Genomic DNA, 16438 nt, shown 5'->3' on the forward strand with positions numbered 1-16438 from the left:
AACCGTGCATGATAGTGTTTTTTAAAAGAAAATACATTTGTTTTTCCTTTTCTTTATTTATCAGGTTTACATTGTCTGATAAACAAGCTTTTCATCCCCATTAATGATATATGTAGGGAAACTACATAAAACCACCAACAGCAATAATACAGATAAATAAATTCCTGGCGTTTAAAGTCCCAGTGAAATAAAAGAAATCAATGGCTATTTATCCATGAAATATTGCAGCGTTTATTGTAAATAGTTTTCGATGAGGGAAATTATCTTTTTAAAATGAATGTGCCCTCATAATCTTCAGTCAAACTCTGAAAATGTACTTCCTTCCTGTAATAACTATCAATCTTAAATGACGTATGTTTGGCTTCAAAGGCCTCAAATGTTCTGTTTTTTTTACCACAGCAACTTAAGGAAGCTTAACAAGTGTTACTCCATGATAGTATTTAAAGAACCAGTAAGTGTCCAAAATGTTCGCAAATGTAATGAATAATAGTAAAGTTTACTTTTTAGTATTTTATTGTGTAATGCAAATACTGTAAATTTATGCATAAAGTTTGATCATACATTGTTGGAAAACATAGCTTAGACTTGTTTATTACAGTATCATGGTCAAAAATGTATGACATGTATGACATAGAGAAAAACACCCACTTCGTCTTCCAGCCAGATAAATATTTACAAAAGATAAAGCACAGCATAGTTTACACAGCTTACAATCAAATGAAATCAAGTTTATGAAATGGGTTTACAGGTTGAAAACCTTACATTTTAATAAGTAAAAAAGGCCAAGTGATACATTCATTTATCTTAACAAAATAATGTAACAAAAATATAACAAAAAAGTGCAAAACAAGAGGAAAGGAATCCCAAAGCTTTAAGAAACCTGAAACAAGGTTCTGTTACATTGATATACATTTATTCTGTAAAAGCGTTTGTGCACATTTTATATCATTTATTTCATATTTTATATTGTGAGAAATGTGCATGATTTTTTTTCCATTTTAATGTCTGTTGTTATATTGCTTTAAAGTTCCATGTGTGGATTTTAGCGGCATCTAGTTGTGTGGTTGCGAATTGCAACCAATGTCTCAGTCCACCACTCACCCCTCCCTTTCGAAGCACTACGGTGGCTGACACAGGACCAACATGTCATCACGTTTTCGCTTCTTTGTCCAAGGAGATGACGTTTTTACAGTACAAAACACGCTCTGTAACACAGTTTATCTGTTTAGGGCTGCTGTAGAAACAACATGGCAAGTTCCATGTAAGTGGACCTGTGGTGTATGTAGATAGAAATAGCTCATTCTAAAATAATAAAAACATAACACTTTATAATGTAAGGTCTTTATACACCTCTGAAGAAATAGTTGTGGATATTATATTGCATTTACGTCAAAAGATACACCCTATAATACAAAGTGGACCTTTAAGCGGTATTCATACTGTTGGTCAGGCACCCACTATAGTGGTTATGTGTATGAATGAAAATGGTTTGAATATCTCACCATTGGGCAATTTGCATTGCAAACGAAACAAAAGGATTCACGAATAACATTGAAAATAAAATGTGCGATTTTATATTTAAAAGTTATATTCGAAATGTTTTGTTTGGTCAGATTATACCTATATATGTGGACCCTGAAATAAGTTTTGGAAATGCTGTTTTAAGTAACAATAAATTAGTTGCAAGGCACACTTGCAAGGCAAAGACCGATGTTGTTTTGAGAGAGAGAGTCTAAGCCAACTGACTATAAGAAGCGATAAAAAGGCATTTTCATGGTGATGCAGGAAAGTGCCTAGTCCTACACAATCCACAGATGACTGATGTGACAGACGTCTGTGGTTTAGTAACCGCAGTTTGGTGTCTGCATGTAGGACGGGTTATAGGCTGGCTGATTAAAGGCGTCTGTTTGTGGCTGGTTAGCGTAACCTTCCTGAGCAGCTGTGTGCATCAGGTACGGGGGCTGACCGGGGCCTGCTGGAAAAGAGAGGACATTCATTTGACCAATTGAGTTTCTTCATCTCCCTGCTTCAAGTAATAGTAACGCTCCCATATTGGATGGATATGCTTCAAGGCATGTTGCCGATTCTTACCGACTGTATGATATGGAGGTGGGGGACCCGCGACATACGGCTGTGTCTGGTATTGTCCGGCTTGCATGGGTTGCCCTGCGTAAGCCGGCTGTGTGGGCACAGGCTGGTATGCTGGGTACTGACCTCCCTGTACCATGGGCTGCTGCATATTGCATTGTGTGTTTACCACTGTAGTAGTTGTTGTTCCCACCATAGCTGTGTGAAAAATGGAAGTAAAAAATGCAGATAAACACCATATACAGAGGAACACAGAAACTTATCACCCAATAATGAAAATTCAGTGTTTGTTCCAAATCTGTATAAATGTCTTTGTTCTGCTAAACACAAAGGAAGATATTTGAAAGAATTTCAGTAACCGAGCCGATCTTGCGACCTATTTACTGCCACAGTTGGAAAAATAAATAATACAGCAATAATGAAAATTATTAAATTACAAAATTCCTGGCGTTTAAAGTCCCAGTGAAATAAAAAAATCAGATGGCTATTTTTTCAATGAAATATTGCAGCGTTTATTGTAAATAGTTTTTCGATGTGGGAAATTATCTTTTTAAAATGAATGTAATTAATCTAATAGTCTTCAGTCTAACTCTTAAAATGTACTTCCTTCATGTAATGACTATGGATCTTAAATCTTAAGCTATACACGGAAACTTAAAGGGAAATGCCACACAAAAATGAAAATTCAGTGTTTGATCCAAATCTGTATAAATGTCTTTGTTTTGCTAAACAAAAATTAAGATATTTGAAAGAATGTCAGAAACCGAGCAGATCTTGCGGCCTATTTAATGCCACAGTTGGAAAAATAAATACCAAGATCTGCTCGGTTACTGACATTCTTACTAATATCTTCCTTCGTGTTTAGCAGAACAAAGACAGGTTTGGAACAATCCGAGGGTGAGCAAATGAAGACCGAATTTAAATTTTTGTGTGAACTGTCCCTTTAAGGCAACAAACGGCATCAAACACCAACATTCCCGTTACAAAGCGTTACAAATACTTCAACCATCCCAAATAACGCGTCCTCTCATTTCCATTCCAGCTTTTTCTTAATCTGCCATTATATTAATGCACAAGAACATTGTAAAGAAGAAAATTCAGCTTGAGATGTGTAGTGCTTAAGATTTACTTCAATATTAGAGAGTGATAACTCACGTCTTTGACTTTGGCAGCAAGAGCAGCAGCAGCAGCAACAGGTGATGATCGCAATGAAGACGATGGCAATCCCCGCAATCGTAAACACAATGCCAGTGGTGCTTAAGGGCTCGCTCCCGGACACGTAAGACCTGCTAAGAAGCATTAGAAACACATTTTTTTATAGTTGTCATTTGCACAAACTGACTGAAAGTGCATTTAGGATTTCGTACATCAGTCAAGTGTTTTCTGGGAACCCAACACATGACTGCGGCTTTGCTGGTGGAGGAAATCAAAAACCAACGTTTGTGTGTTTCAAAGCAGAAGTTCTGCAACTTTGAATGCGATGAATGTGGAAAAATAACATGTGTTGTCTCATTGCATTCGTGTTGACTTTACAAATGTGAATGTTATAGTTTTGTATGTTCAGTTTTTATATGAAACGATAATTACAAGACCACCGCACACTACAGGAAGTGACTGCTAAAATCTTATTGTTCGCATTGTGCAACATGCAACCTGAAGCGACCACAAGTTCTCTATAGGAAGTGGTGGGCAGGTCAATGCGATGAAAACTTCACAAAATTAAATATTTTGTGTTTTAATTTATTCCCGGTTAGTAACATTTAAAAGAAACATTGAATAAGTACAGATACTAAAGAATCTGATTTACAACTCACGATGAAACTAAATGACTATTGATGAAACAAAAAACAGCACCATGTGGGTCATCAAATATAAGTCCTTATACGACTCAAACCAAATGACAGTTTCGACAGACATGAAATTAATTTTAATGCTATCGTTTCATTTTTGTCATTATGGAGTTTGACAGCACCTTTCCTTACATTAAGAATATATAGCGGCACGAACATCAAAAAATAATGTACATTTCATTTTTCCTACAGGAACTAAGCTTCTTACACACTGCAGGTGAGTTGAGCGCTCTCTGAAAAGCGGTTTGCTTCAAACGGGCAGCAGTATCTGTGCTCACAAGTCCCACAGCAGAACCCATAACTGCAGCTCTTGGAGGGATTATAAGAGCCACCACTGGTTGTGTAGCTTAAGCAATCATCAGCTAAAATACATAAAAGACCAAATGAACGAGATGATGACATTTTAAGACCCTTAGTTTGGATCCAAACATTGAATGTTAATACTAATACATTACTTAAAAGCATGTATAAGTACTCTAAAACCAAGTTTGAAGCATTTTACTTTCACTTACCAGCTGTCACGTGGAAAAACCCCCCAGCTAGGAACAAATGAAGCAGAGCTCTGGAGGCCATCGCACAGCTTTAGTCTTCAACACTTCCCTGACATCTGATGATGTCTACAGGGTGGTCGAATCACCCTTGTGAAGACTCATGAATATTTATTTGGTGTGCGTAACCAATCAACACTTCTGTTGCACAATTTATAACAGCTTCCGGATTCACCTACTTCCCCTCCCATGCAAGCATGTCGTGATTTACTGGTAAAATGAAACTGAAAGTTTAATATGTTATATATTTTTTTAATGCCATCCCCTAAACAAAGTAACCAATAGACAAAATTCCATCTGTGGCCTATTGTCTAATAAACTCAGGGTTGCATTGCAGTCTGGCTTTGATACTCGTAGACTACCTCTGTCAACGTAAGGCTTTAAAGGGATAGTTCAGGCAGAAATGAAATTTCGGTCATCTGTTACTCACCCTCTTGTCATATCAAACCTGTAAGACTTTCTTTCTTCCGCAGAAGACAATAGAGGATATTTTGAAGAGTAGCTAAGATCCACACACATGCACATGAATAATATTTATTATATTAACCATTGCTTTACCATGATATTTGTTGTTAAAAAATGTGGTATAGCAAGTGGTAATCAATCTAAAAAAATGCTGCTTTTCCTATATTAAAACCATTTTTTTACATTTGCACAAAAATCTACGCAGAATTATGAAGAGACGCACATTGTTTCTTTCTTCTGTCACTTACAGGTTTCATACAATAATCCATAATCGTCCTTTACTCAAATGAACTTTTATGTTTCTAGCAGACATTCTCCAGCTTGGACAAACAACCTTCGCGGCCTCTGTGATTTAGTTCAAATAGACTTAATTTACTACAGTATACTATACTAGATTATACTGTAGTTTTTATCATCCGTGTGGTATGCTTTGAAAAAAACAGAAAGTGTCATAAAGCATTTGCTGATGTAATGTAAATGTCAATTGGATGTGTTTTATTAATGTGGTTACATTTATGCAGAGGACTTTGAAATACGTTGTTTGAAAAACCTGACAATCAGTAGTAGCGTTGTATGTCAGTCTAGAATAATGTATGAAAATATCACGCCCAAGGTTTTTTTATTTTGATATTTTTTGCCAGGTATTGATGCAGGTTGTTGGTCACAATTAAAAGAGAGTCTGACACCGTGTCTACACCTGGATGACGCGACATAACAAAAGACATTAGAAACGCTAAAGAACCCATTATTATATTACGTTTTGTCTCCACTGGATGCGGTGTGAAAAACCCCATTTGTTTTTCACCTTGTGGGTGTAGACACGGTGATAGTCAACGGACTATGACAAAAAAGCATGTAGAAGAGTAAAACAATAATATGACGTTTTCAGGTCAATAGTGCATGGCAACAAAACACCGATGTGAAAGACATCTTTGGCTTAGTAACTGATGTGAATGTGAATAAATGAACAGAATTTTAATTTTTGGGTGAACTGTCCCTTTAACGTTAAATCCAGTACCACTGAACTTAAAGTGACAATTCACACAAAAATCTGTCATCATTTCCGCAGAACACAAAAGAAGATATTTCGAAGAACGTCGGTAACTGTGGTACCCATTGACTTGTACTGGTTTTGCGTCCACAGAATAGGCCCATGCTACCTGAAATTGCGATACCTTTTACTTCCGTCTACGGACAAATTTCCGAGTGAAAAGGAATTTCAAAGGAGAAAATGAGTGGGCGTGGCTTACGTTTTTCTGTGCAAATTAATTAGGATGTTTAAAAAAGCTGTTGCATTGATCTTTAAATGAAACTGGTTGCAGACTGACAGTTGAAGGGGAGTAGTTAACGGAGGCTCCGGCGATGCCAGGGGCAGACTGGCGTTCTGGGAGTTTTCCCGGTGGGCCGCTAACGTATGGGGCCGGAATGGACGCTTGTTCCCCTCTGATGGACGTATTAGAAATGCGAATGCATGCAATGCGAAAGCAGAAGCCATGTATGCATGCCACCCCCTGGTCGACAGACTTGACAATGCACCAGATTTTTCTTCCCAGTCCAGTCCTGGGCGAAGCCGTCTAGTTAACGCCATCAAGGCGTCTAATTTTCATCATTTCAGATGGATAGTAAAGATGGAAGTGCATTTTCAGATTTTAACTTTGGATTATGAGTTTTAAAAGTAAAAGGACCCATATTGATAAGCTATTTACTACAGGCGCTGCAATATTTCATGAGAAGCTAATAATTTTTTTATTTACTTCACAGGGACTCTGACATTTAATAAATATTCATAACTTTATCGAGTTGTTAATTTAATAAGGATTGCTAAAAAAACGATATTCATTAAGTGTTTTACATTATTTTAAAACTGTATGTAAATACTCTGGAGCCATTGGACAAACTCGTATAATAATATTCAAAGCATTTCCTTTTATCATCACTTACCAGCTGTAACATGGAATAAGGAACAGGCGAAGCAGAACTATGGAGGCCATTTTACAGCTTCCACATTAACACATCTATCTATATACAATGTTGTCAAAATGTACAGTTGTCAGTATGATGTGATACAATAGAGCAGCTATAGGATTAATCGACTTCCACTCGCATTCAAAAAACTGCTGGCATGAAACTGGAAAAACCAACACAACTTGAACTTTTTTCTTTTAACGTGTATATCCGAGAACAAAAGAAGACACACTTGTCAAACATTGAATCTCAAACAACAGGATGCAAATTAAAAAACCCATTTACATTGAGGATTGGTCAGTTCGACAACAAACGTTAGATGTAACATGTTACACGATAGAATTTAAAGTTAAATTTGGTCCAGATGTCAATCGAGGGATTCGACACAACATAATGTAACAAAAAAATATATAAAAATGTAAAGAAATGTCTCAGTTTGTAAACATAAAACACTGATCAGTTTAACATTTATACTAAGTTGTCATAGTCAACCAATAAAGCAAAATGTACTGATATTTGAATTGGGTGTAATCACTTGCACTACAACTTAAGGAATAAGACTGCATCACGTACCAAATACAGCTTGTGGTCGAAGTAAATATGAAGGTTAAAGTATATAAAAAACAAAAAGCAAAAGATGCCACTAATGCGACTATAAACGCTAGTTCAATGCAACTATAATACTGAAAAATCTAAACACAACTGCGCAATTGCCATCGCACCACAATCCCTCAAACAAGAACTTTGTAACATAAGGTTGTGATTTAGTAACCGGTCTTTGATGATCCCACGTAAACAGGATTGAAGGCTGGTATTGGCTTGTAGTCTCTGGGGACCTGATTTTGAGCAACACCTGATGGAGCTGGTGGATGTACGGGATACTGTTCGCAGATGTATGGAGGCTGAGTGTAAGGAATAGGATATCCCGCACCTGTTGGAAACAAAGGACAATGTCAATTTTACTCATCTCCAACAACTTCTTTTTCAGGTCTGTCTGAAGCTCTTACCAGCCTGCTGATAAGGTGGTGGTAAACATCGCTGTCCCTGATACGGTCCAGTTGGCACGGGTTGGCCGCCGTACTCCGGGTTATTTGGCAGCATTTGGTGTGTTGGGTACTGACCTCCATTAATGACAGTCTGATGCGGAAGGAAGTGCGTAGTCACGACGGTTCCAATCGTAGCTCCTTATGAATCAAAGGCCTCACAACGTTGAGTACGAATGAACCGGTCTGTTTAGATGAAGCTTTCACATTTTTGCAGGAAGATGAATCGTAGACTTACGTGTTAGGTTTCGACACTTCTTATAGAGAATGCAGCGAGGATGGACCCAGCAGACGATGAACAGGACGGAGAGGAATACCAACCCTATTATGGGCACCATGATGGCAATGATCGTCACATCGTCGGCACCTGTAGATGGACGTATCCTTAAATTATCAAATAATTTCCTTAAAAAAAATAAAAGAAACACAATTTTATCTGGAAAATATGACATCATTTTATTTCAGTCATAAATGAGAAATGCAATGTAAATCCTTACCTTAAACAGGCCCGTTGTGCTTCACTGCTTAATTTTTTCTGCGGATCAGCGCAGCAGTATCGATCATCACATGTCCCACAGCAGAACCTGCTACCATCCCACGAAACCGGGATACCACAAAAATCAAAGGGCTTTTGTACACCGCTGCTGGTTGTGTGGAACTGACATGCATCATTAGCTGAACAAAGCAAACAACAAAATAATGACTGAATATTATTGCAAAATTTTTATGTTATTCTATTATACAATATGAACATTTTGAAAGAAATCACTTAGTGACCAATTTAAATATGTGACCTTGGTTCACAAAACCAGTCCTAAGTAGCACGGGAATTTTTTGTAAAAGACAAAAATACATTGTACGGGTCGAAATTAACGATTTTTATTTGATGCCAAAAATCATAAGGATATAAGATCGTGTTCCACGAAGACATTTTGTACATTTCCTACCTTAAATATATAAAAACTATTTTTTTGTAAATGGATGGCCTACCACAGTGCCTTTGATTAACAACTTCAAAGACCATTTTCTCAATATTTAGATTTTTTTGCACTCTCAGATTCCTGAGTTTTAAACGGTTGTATCTCAGCCATACATCGTCCTATTCTAACAACTCACACATAAACAGAAATCGTATTTATTCAGCTTTCAGATGATGTAAAAATCTCAATTTCGAGAAATTGACCCATAAAACTGGTTTTGTTGTCCAGGGTCACATATAAGAACTATGCATATTGACGTAAACGTTGGATATGTACGAGGTTGAGGACGTTTTCCTACATATTCAATTTGTCCCTAACAATATATAAACATTCAAATCAAATAATGCCAAAGTTGAAAAGGTGTTGGCGACGAAAAGGTGTTTCGACATGAACCGCCATTGCACGGAAACATACGCGTAGCTTTCCTGTAGCTCAGTAAGAGCATTGAACGCAAGGTTGTGGGGTCGAACCCAGGGGATTGCAAATGCCTATGTAAAATGTATAGGATAAAGCAATTTAAGTCGCTTTGGATAAAAGCGTCTGCCAAATGCCTAAAAATGTAAAATGTATGTAAATGTGCTGCGTAAAAGCGCGTCGAAAAATGACCTCAAATGTAACTCGAGAATAATTCAGTCGCGTTAAATTACCCAAATAAACGCTAAAACGTGCAGGATTGGGAAACACCAAGCGTTGGGAAAGCGTCGTTTCAAGCGGACAGACCAACGCGCTTCAACTTTAACAAACTCCTTTTCACTCACCTGATGTCGCCTCAAATAATACCGCGAACAGGATCGGAAATACCGCGGCGGGAGAGGTCATCGCGGAGCTCTTGGTGGGTCACCTATCGCAGTTACTAATAAGGCACGTGGAGGAGAGGTGGTGCCCCTCCCGTTCAAAATACTACGAAATGAAAGTAAAACAAGCACCACCCTTGAACTTGAAACCTATTTATTTTATTACCTAGATCTGACGGTCCTATGCAAGACATCAGATGATACACAAATACATATATACAGACAGAAATACAGACCCAGCGTGTCTGAGACAAACACTCACTGGTGTCCTTATCCACAACAAGCCTCAATAGAAATAAATGATAAAAGAAACCATTTCAATTTTTACTACATTTAAATACTTGATGATTGTGTGAATTAAACCAAAACCTTGTCTTAAGGTTTGCGATCTTCAAATGTCTCGGTGCCAACCAAGGGTTGTTTAAAACAATGAAAATTGCGGACCCCGAGCAACTCTACTTGGCCCATTTAGTAACATCACAAGTTTTTTGTTGTATGTTTGGTCATGTTGATGGACTGTTGATCTCAAACAACCAAACGAAAAAGCTGAAGAAGAAGAATATTTCAATCAGCATAGTGAGGTGTCTGGTACAGTCGTTCATCTCCTGAAGTGAGATGTGTTGGCATTGTCTAGTCCTCGAGCGGCTGATTTAAGTGTTCGATATTTACAAAACAACTGTCTGTATCATCTGCTTTTTTCACGTCGTTCATTGACGCTTGGCTTTGTACGGCCGCGAGCGCTTCCGTCGGTCAGGCTTGCGTTGTTTGTGCAGTCGGCCGATGCTGACGCCCTGCCGTCGACGAACAGAGATGTTCTGTTCCACTAGACTTGCTAACATACCTGTAGATCATCAGAAAAATAGAGAGAAGCAAAAAAAGAGGGAATGTCTGAGTTACGCGTTTTGGTGGAGAGGTGGACACGATTATACAAAGAGACGGTTTATACCTTCTTGTGCCAGCATTGAGATGAAGGTGCAGATAAACTCGTCGTAGTTGTGAGTTCTTCTTTGGTCATCGATCTGAAAAGAACAACAGCGTTACTATGTTTCTCATGCTATAGATGGTTTCATCGGACACACGCCTGGCCCGAAGTTAACTTCCGGTCTGTATTTGGGTATAACAATTTATTTCATAGTTCATTTAAATTAATATTTTACAGTTCTTTGATTGCATTAAATTCAATTCAAACTTCTGAACAGTTATTGATTTTTACCAGAAGTTAAGACATTAGTTTGAAACGGTCTAAAGACTAACAAAATCTTATTTAGATGTAATTTTCCTCTTCAAATGTAAGAAAGCAAGTGTAAGAACATTTTTATTTTGAGGGAAAAAAGTAAAAGTCTTATAGTCTTATACTTGCCTTGTATTTTTTCCTTTTTTCTACTTCCTCTTTCAGACACACTTCATAGTTGGTGATGTCCGCTTCCACGTACTTCAACAATGCCAATAACTCCTAAAATGGAAACGCAATAAACATTTACATTATTGAAGCCTAGTTTTTTTGCCGCTACATTAAATTGAGAAGCAAAATGACTTACGATGTCTTGTTGTCTATATTCAAATATCAAAATTAAATATGTTTTCGCTTAAAACAGGCAAAATATCTCCCATTGGAATAAAAAAATTACTTAATTCAAGTTTCAAGGTCATTTAATTCGTACCCCATTGGAAGGTAATTTTCGTCGTAGGTAAATAAAATACTACATCACCATCGTCAATCAACTTTTATTTTTAATTTAAAAATCTCTAGTAATAGTGTTGATGAAATAAAACAATGCAGAAAGTTTTCGGTCGTACTTTTGGCGTGTATTTCTCTCCAGCAGGTTTGCTGTTGTTCTCCATCTTAACGGCCGCCAGGTTCTCGGTGTCGGGTTTGACGTCCTCTGGTTCTTTGGCGTCTTCCTGTTTTACCTCCACTGATGATGCCTTTTTCACCTCTCCCGCTGCACCAGGCACCTCCTCCTTCTCCATCTTCTCCACCCCAACTTCTTTTTTCACCCCTTCCAACGTTTCTGTGGGTATCGTTCATTCATTTAAAAGCATTAATAACACATTTCGGGTAGGAATTATAAACACAAATGTTTTGCCAATGCATATATACGCTTATACCTGTAGGTGGCAGAGAGTAAATGAGTCCATCCTCCTGCAGGCGCAGTAACGTCGAGTTCACTATCACCCCCAAGTCGCGAACGGCACGATTGTGACGTGCGTCTAACCTGAGCAGCCCCTCCTCCTCCCCAAACAGCACGCGACCCAGGTGGGACGCCACGGGGCTGGAGGGTCGCGTCGCGGCCTGCGATCGTGCCGGCGAGCGCAGTGGCGAGTTGAACGCGCTTCCGATCTCTGACGCCGTATCCGTGCTTTCGTTACTCGGCGTGGGCGATGGCTGGCAGGCGGAGGTGATGCTGATTCCGCCCCCCCGGCCCTCGGTGCGCACGTTCAGAGGTGTGGAGCCCGTCGTCAAGGCGTCCTTCCTCTGGGCTTCCTTCTTCAGTTTCTCAGCTAAAACGCTGAGCGCTAGGGGTCCCTCCATACCCTTAACTCCGCTCACTCCGGTGCGGCCCACGGCTCGGGGGCGGAGACTCGTCTTCCGACGGAACCTGTAGATTACACGTACAGGGGATGAAGCCACAAAACTTCTCACAAAGAGAAAACAGAGAGTTGATGCACAGAGTTCACACACCTGCTGGAGGCACTTGTAGAGCTGCACTCTTCTTCTTCAGCATCATAGTCGTCCTCATCGTCTGAATAAGGAGGCTGAGTGGGACCGGATGCCCGTGTACGACCGACACCCGCAGCGAGGTCCTCCTCTTCCTGTCAATCAACAAAAACACACATCGACATGAACATCAGGAACAACATATACGCCCAGCTGTTGATGCGTTTCTTTTCTTATTCATAAACATTTTGACCTATAGTTATAAATATTTGCTTGACATAAAACAGCCACAAAAAATTTGTATTCAAACAAAATCGTGCAATTATTGTCTTGTTGTATCACCTGCATAGGAGACTTTGCGTAGTTGTGGTTGTCTAGAAAGGCTGGTAGACGCTGGACGATGGGGTTGGGACTAGAAGCAGGCAGAGTGGCTGGCGGTGGAGCGCCCCCTGTGGGCAGGGCAGGAGGTTTAGCCGTGGTTTTGACTTTTCCAGCAGTGCTTGGTATAGCGGCACCACCTTCCTTAGTTTCTACAATCGGAAGAATAAGCATGTTACATTTTTCAATGTGATTATTAGATCCAGCTTCACTGCCTGGATTTTAGAAATTTGGAGGTAAAAGAACAATGTAACTACATCATTGGGATAGACGCAACAGATCTGGGGTACCTGTGGGCGGAGTCTGCTCGGTATCCAACGGCACTGGTCCGCCTGCCCCCTCCTTTTTCACAGCGGGTGACGTGTCTTCTGAAGATGAGGAGTCTTGTTGTTTACGGTCTTGGCCCGTCTCTTTTTGGGACATCGGAATCACCTGTAGTTTTTCCACGGGTGTGGAGGAACTCAGTTAGAATTTAGCACAACAGACAGATTTTATTCGGAGGAATAAATGTTCACACTCACTTTCTTCTCTCTGACCTGCTGGAGCGCTTCTAGAACAATCTGCCTGTTTCGTTTCAGGACGTCCAGCTTGGACTCGTATTTTATCCTGCGGTCTGGCACCACCGCCATCAGATTGAAACGGATGTCATGGTACGGCTCTCTGAGAGGGTGAGCAGGAATTATAAATAATCCAGCAGTTTGATGATATATGTATATTTGCTGATACAGTTACTCTGAAATGCCTGTCATTTAAACCATAATCTCATTTCAAACAGGACGTTATCTGCTAGTTTTACTGAAATTTGTATTATTTGTTTCTTATGATTTAAAATATTGATATTATAAAACCTTTGATAAATGCCACACATAGATTTTCACGAATAATTGATGACAAAGATGTTGCAACTTGCACTATATGTTTAAGGTTATGAAATATGTATTTATAATTTACATTACCCCGCATTTGCAAGTCCTATTCTCTCCATTATAACGCGTCTGGCTTTATCCGTCCACTCTTCGTCCTCTCCCCACGGCCCTGAGCGAGAAATACATTTTCGTTCTCTGTCTGACAATTAATACATTTGTATTTTATGAGTTTAAATTCTCACCGTGGTCGATGGGGTACACCTTCAGTCCATCCAACTCAAAAAGTCTGTCTTTGATCGGCACGTAACTGACGAAGTGAAACGCCTCCATCGTTCGGACGGCGCTGATGCCATTCTGTTTTTCCGGCAGGTGCCGTGGCTCCGGTCTGTTTGGAAATTAAAAAACTACTTTAAAAAACTAGATAATTGTCAGATCAAATCATTTTAGTTTGCAGGCTTTTATATATTGATGTTTTGCAATGAAATATTTACACCTGACAATACCTTGCATGGCTGTTGTGGGCTTTCGCCAGCTCAGGGGCGTTTCCGATGGCGTAACCTTTGCTCTGAGGAAATAAAAATACGCTTTCAAACATTGTGGAAAAAATGTAAAGCAAGTATTTGCATAGTGAATGAGGGGAGAAAATGTGTTGTCTGTGTGTATAGTTTAACTGACCTCAGGACTGAAGCCTTTGGTGAAAGCTTTCATGCGACTCAAAGTGGTTCCCAACTCCACACCGCTGCAGTTCAGAAGCACACTGAGAAGGGAGTGAGTGGCACAGGAGTTTGGTATCAACTGTACGGAAAAAAACATAAATTATTCAAGTTAATTTACTTAATTTGAAGGGTTTATACATGAACTAAAAACCATGGTACTCCCTGAAATGGCTCAGAATATAGTTGGCTCTTGGACAAATATTAATACATTATAATATTATTTATATGATAAAATGTTGTTTGCAAGGACAATATTAAATGTGTGGTTTAAGTGCCCAAATAATTCTGGAAAGTAGACAAATTGAATAAACATCAAGCACAAAAAACTCACTTGGTGAGCAAAAAACATGTCATTCACAATCTCATCATCAATAACAGAGGTTTCGTCCACCAGCGTGGAGACTTTACGCCGGGATCTTCGCTCTTCGATCCACTTGAAGAGGAAGATGAAGCCATACACAGGACTGAGAAGGAGAAACCATACAGAAGAACTTCAGATATCAGCAACATTAGTCTATGCAAGATTTAGGTACGCTGACGTAAGTTCACCTTTGACATTTGTTCTGCAGGTCATAGATCTCTTCCACCTGAACACCTTTTACACCTGTGTACAAACAAATCTAACACTTAAAAACACCCTTTTCGACTTGTTCTGAAATCAAATATATAGTAATGACCGCCAGGAAAGCAATATGCATTTATGTAATGACAACAATGACTATCAACTCACCAAAGTCCTCCACCAAGAGTGTGAATAACCCTATAAAAATATAAAATACGTAATAAAAACAGTATTATATTTATATTTCTCTATCTGAAATAATGAAGCACGGTTGACTTCTTATACGTTTCTGTAAACAAAAAAAATCTACAATTTCAACTCTATACTATAGAAATAAACAGTGAGATGAAAGGTTGAATTATAGCATATAATTTCATTTTTGCTTATTTTGAGTCTGATATACCGAGTTAAGTCGTAATGTTTGACATAAATCTGACTATGTAAAGACTCACCCGGGTCACTTTCTAACTCCAGCCAGCCTTTGTTCATTTTTGCAGATATCAGGCTCACCGAAAACCCGTTAATTCATCCACCAATCCATAATGTTAGCGAAAATGTGTACAAATCATTTGTTTATATACATTCGAGCCATCTTTGGACGATTTGGACGGCTAGTAAACACAAAGAGCAGAGCCGTCGACGGTGATGACGTCATTAAACTGCGACATGAGCCTGTGTGTAATACAAAGAAGAGACGCTAGGTGGCTCTGCACTACAGAGCCAGCCAAATTCTACTATAAAATGTAATTTCAGTGGAATTAGAGTAAATCCTCTATAAATTGTTTTAAAAATGACTGTAAAATATACTTAGAATCTCTAAAAGACTTATTCAAAGATGATCAAACCCTTGGCGAATTCTATAAAACCATGCATGTATTTTCTTTTAAGAATGGTAATAATTGTATGTATTTTCTTATTTATTTATGTTACTTGCAACCCCCGGAAATAATTAAAAAAGTATTTTTTTTGTTTGTGTTGTTTTATTGTGTGTAGATTTATATATACACATTGATACTTATATATGTTTAGAATTGAATTGTGGAAAAGTGTGTATGTTTTTTCACATGCATATTTTGTGTTCCCCATTTGAGTTTGTAAATTAATGAATTAAAGAAAAAGTTGAGAAAACTGTATTTTCATAATAAATTAACATTAATTGTTTTATCTGTTTTTGTTCAACTATATCTCTGCTTTGTGTTTAAATTGCTGTTTGATAAGATCATGTCTAAATAGAATCTACAAAAATAATCAGGATTAACCTTTTTGCCAGTTACTGCAGATTTAGTGCTGTTAGTGTACTTGTGGATAACAGTGACAGAGAAATACAATGAACAAACAAACAGAAAAGCATATCATCAATAGGAAAAGGTGGGAATATTAATAAAGCTATGACTCAAAAATCGGAATATTAATATTTATAAAAATATGAAACATTACAAAAATACAGAAAAAGGCATTTACAGTTCAATACAATAACACAATATTATCCATATCACTCACTTTCTACTTGATATAGTGTGTCTG

General features: G+C 38.4%; 2 protein-coding genes across 2 annotated transcripts; both read right to left on the minus strand.

Moving 5' to 3' along the window:
- Nucleotides 1-495: 495 nt before the first annotated feature.
- On the minus strand, nucleotides 496-9881 carry LOC130429904 (uncharacterized). Its single transcript, XM_056758747.1, has 9 exons — nucleotides 9698-9881; nucleotides 8457-8634; nucleotides 8198-8364; nucleotides 7924-8100; nucleotides 7683-7847; nucleotides 4147-4300; nucleotides 3244-3377; nucleotides 2092-2286; nucleotides 496-1975 (listed from the first exon to the last, which is right to left on the minus strand). The coding sequence occupies exons 1-9, from the start codon at nucleotides 9756-9758 to the stop codon at nucleotides 1842-1844; spliced, it is 1365 nt and encodes a 454-aa protein (XP_056614725.1). The 5' UTR covers nucleotides 9759-9881; the 3' UTR covers nucleotides 496-1841.
- On the minus strand, nucleotides 9871-15553 carry bap1 (BRCA1 associated protein-1 (ubiquitin carboxy-terminal hydrolase)). The gene is made up of 17 exons (XM_056759050.1): nucleotides 15367-15553; nucleotides 15083-15112; nucleotides 14902-14956; nucleotides 14684-14816; nucleotides 14312-14431; nucleotides 14140-14201; nucleotides 13879-14021; nucleotides 13727-13805; nucleotides 13292-13430; nucleotides 13061-13202; nucleotides 12735-12922; nucleotides 12417-12547; nucleotides 11843-12333; nucleotides 11531-11745; nucleotides 11094-11186; nucleotides 10680-10752; nucleotides 9871-10574 (listed from the first exon to the last, which is right to left on the minus strand). The coding sequence occupies exons 1-17, from the start codon at nucleotides 15401-15403 to the stop codon at nucleotides 10441-10443; spliced, it is 2265 nt and encodes a 754-aa protein (XP_056615028.1). The 5' UTR covers nucleotides 15404-15553; the 3' UTR covers nucleotides 9871-10440.
- Nucleotides 15554-16438: the final 885 nt, after the last annotated feature.

This window comes from Triplophysa dalaica, chromosome 10 (assembly GCF_015846415.1).
Source record: "Triplophysa dalaica isolate WHDGS20190420 chromosome 10, ASM1584641v1, whole genome shotgun sequence".
NCBI lineage: Eukaryota > Metazoa > Chordata > Actinopteri > Cypriniformes > Nemacheilidae > Triplophysa > Triplophysa dalaica.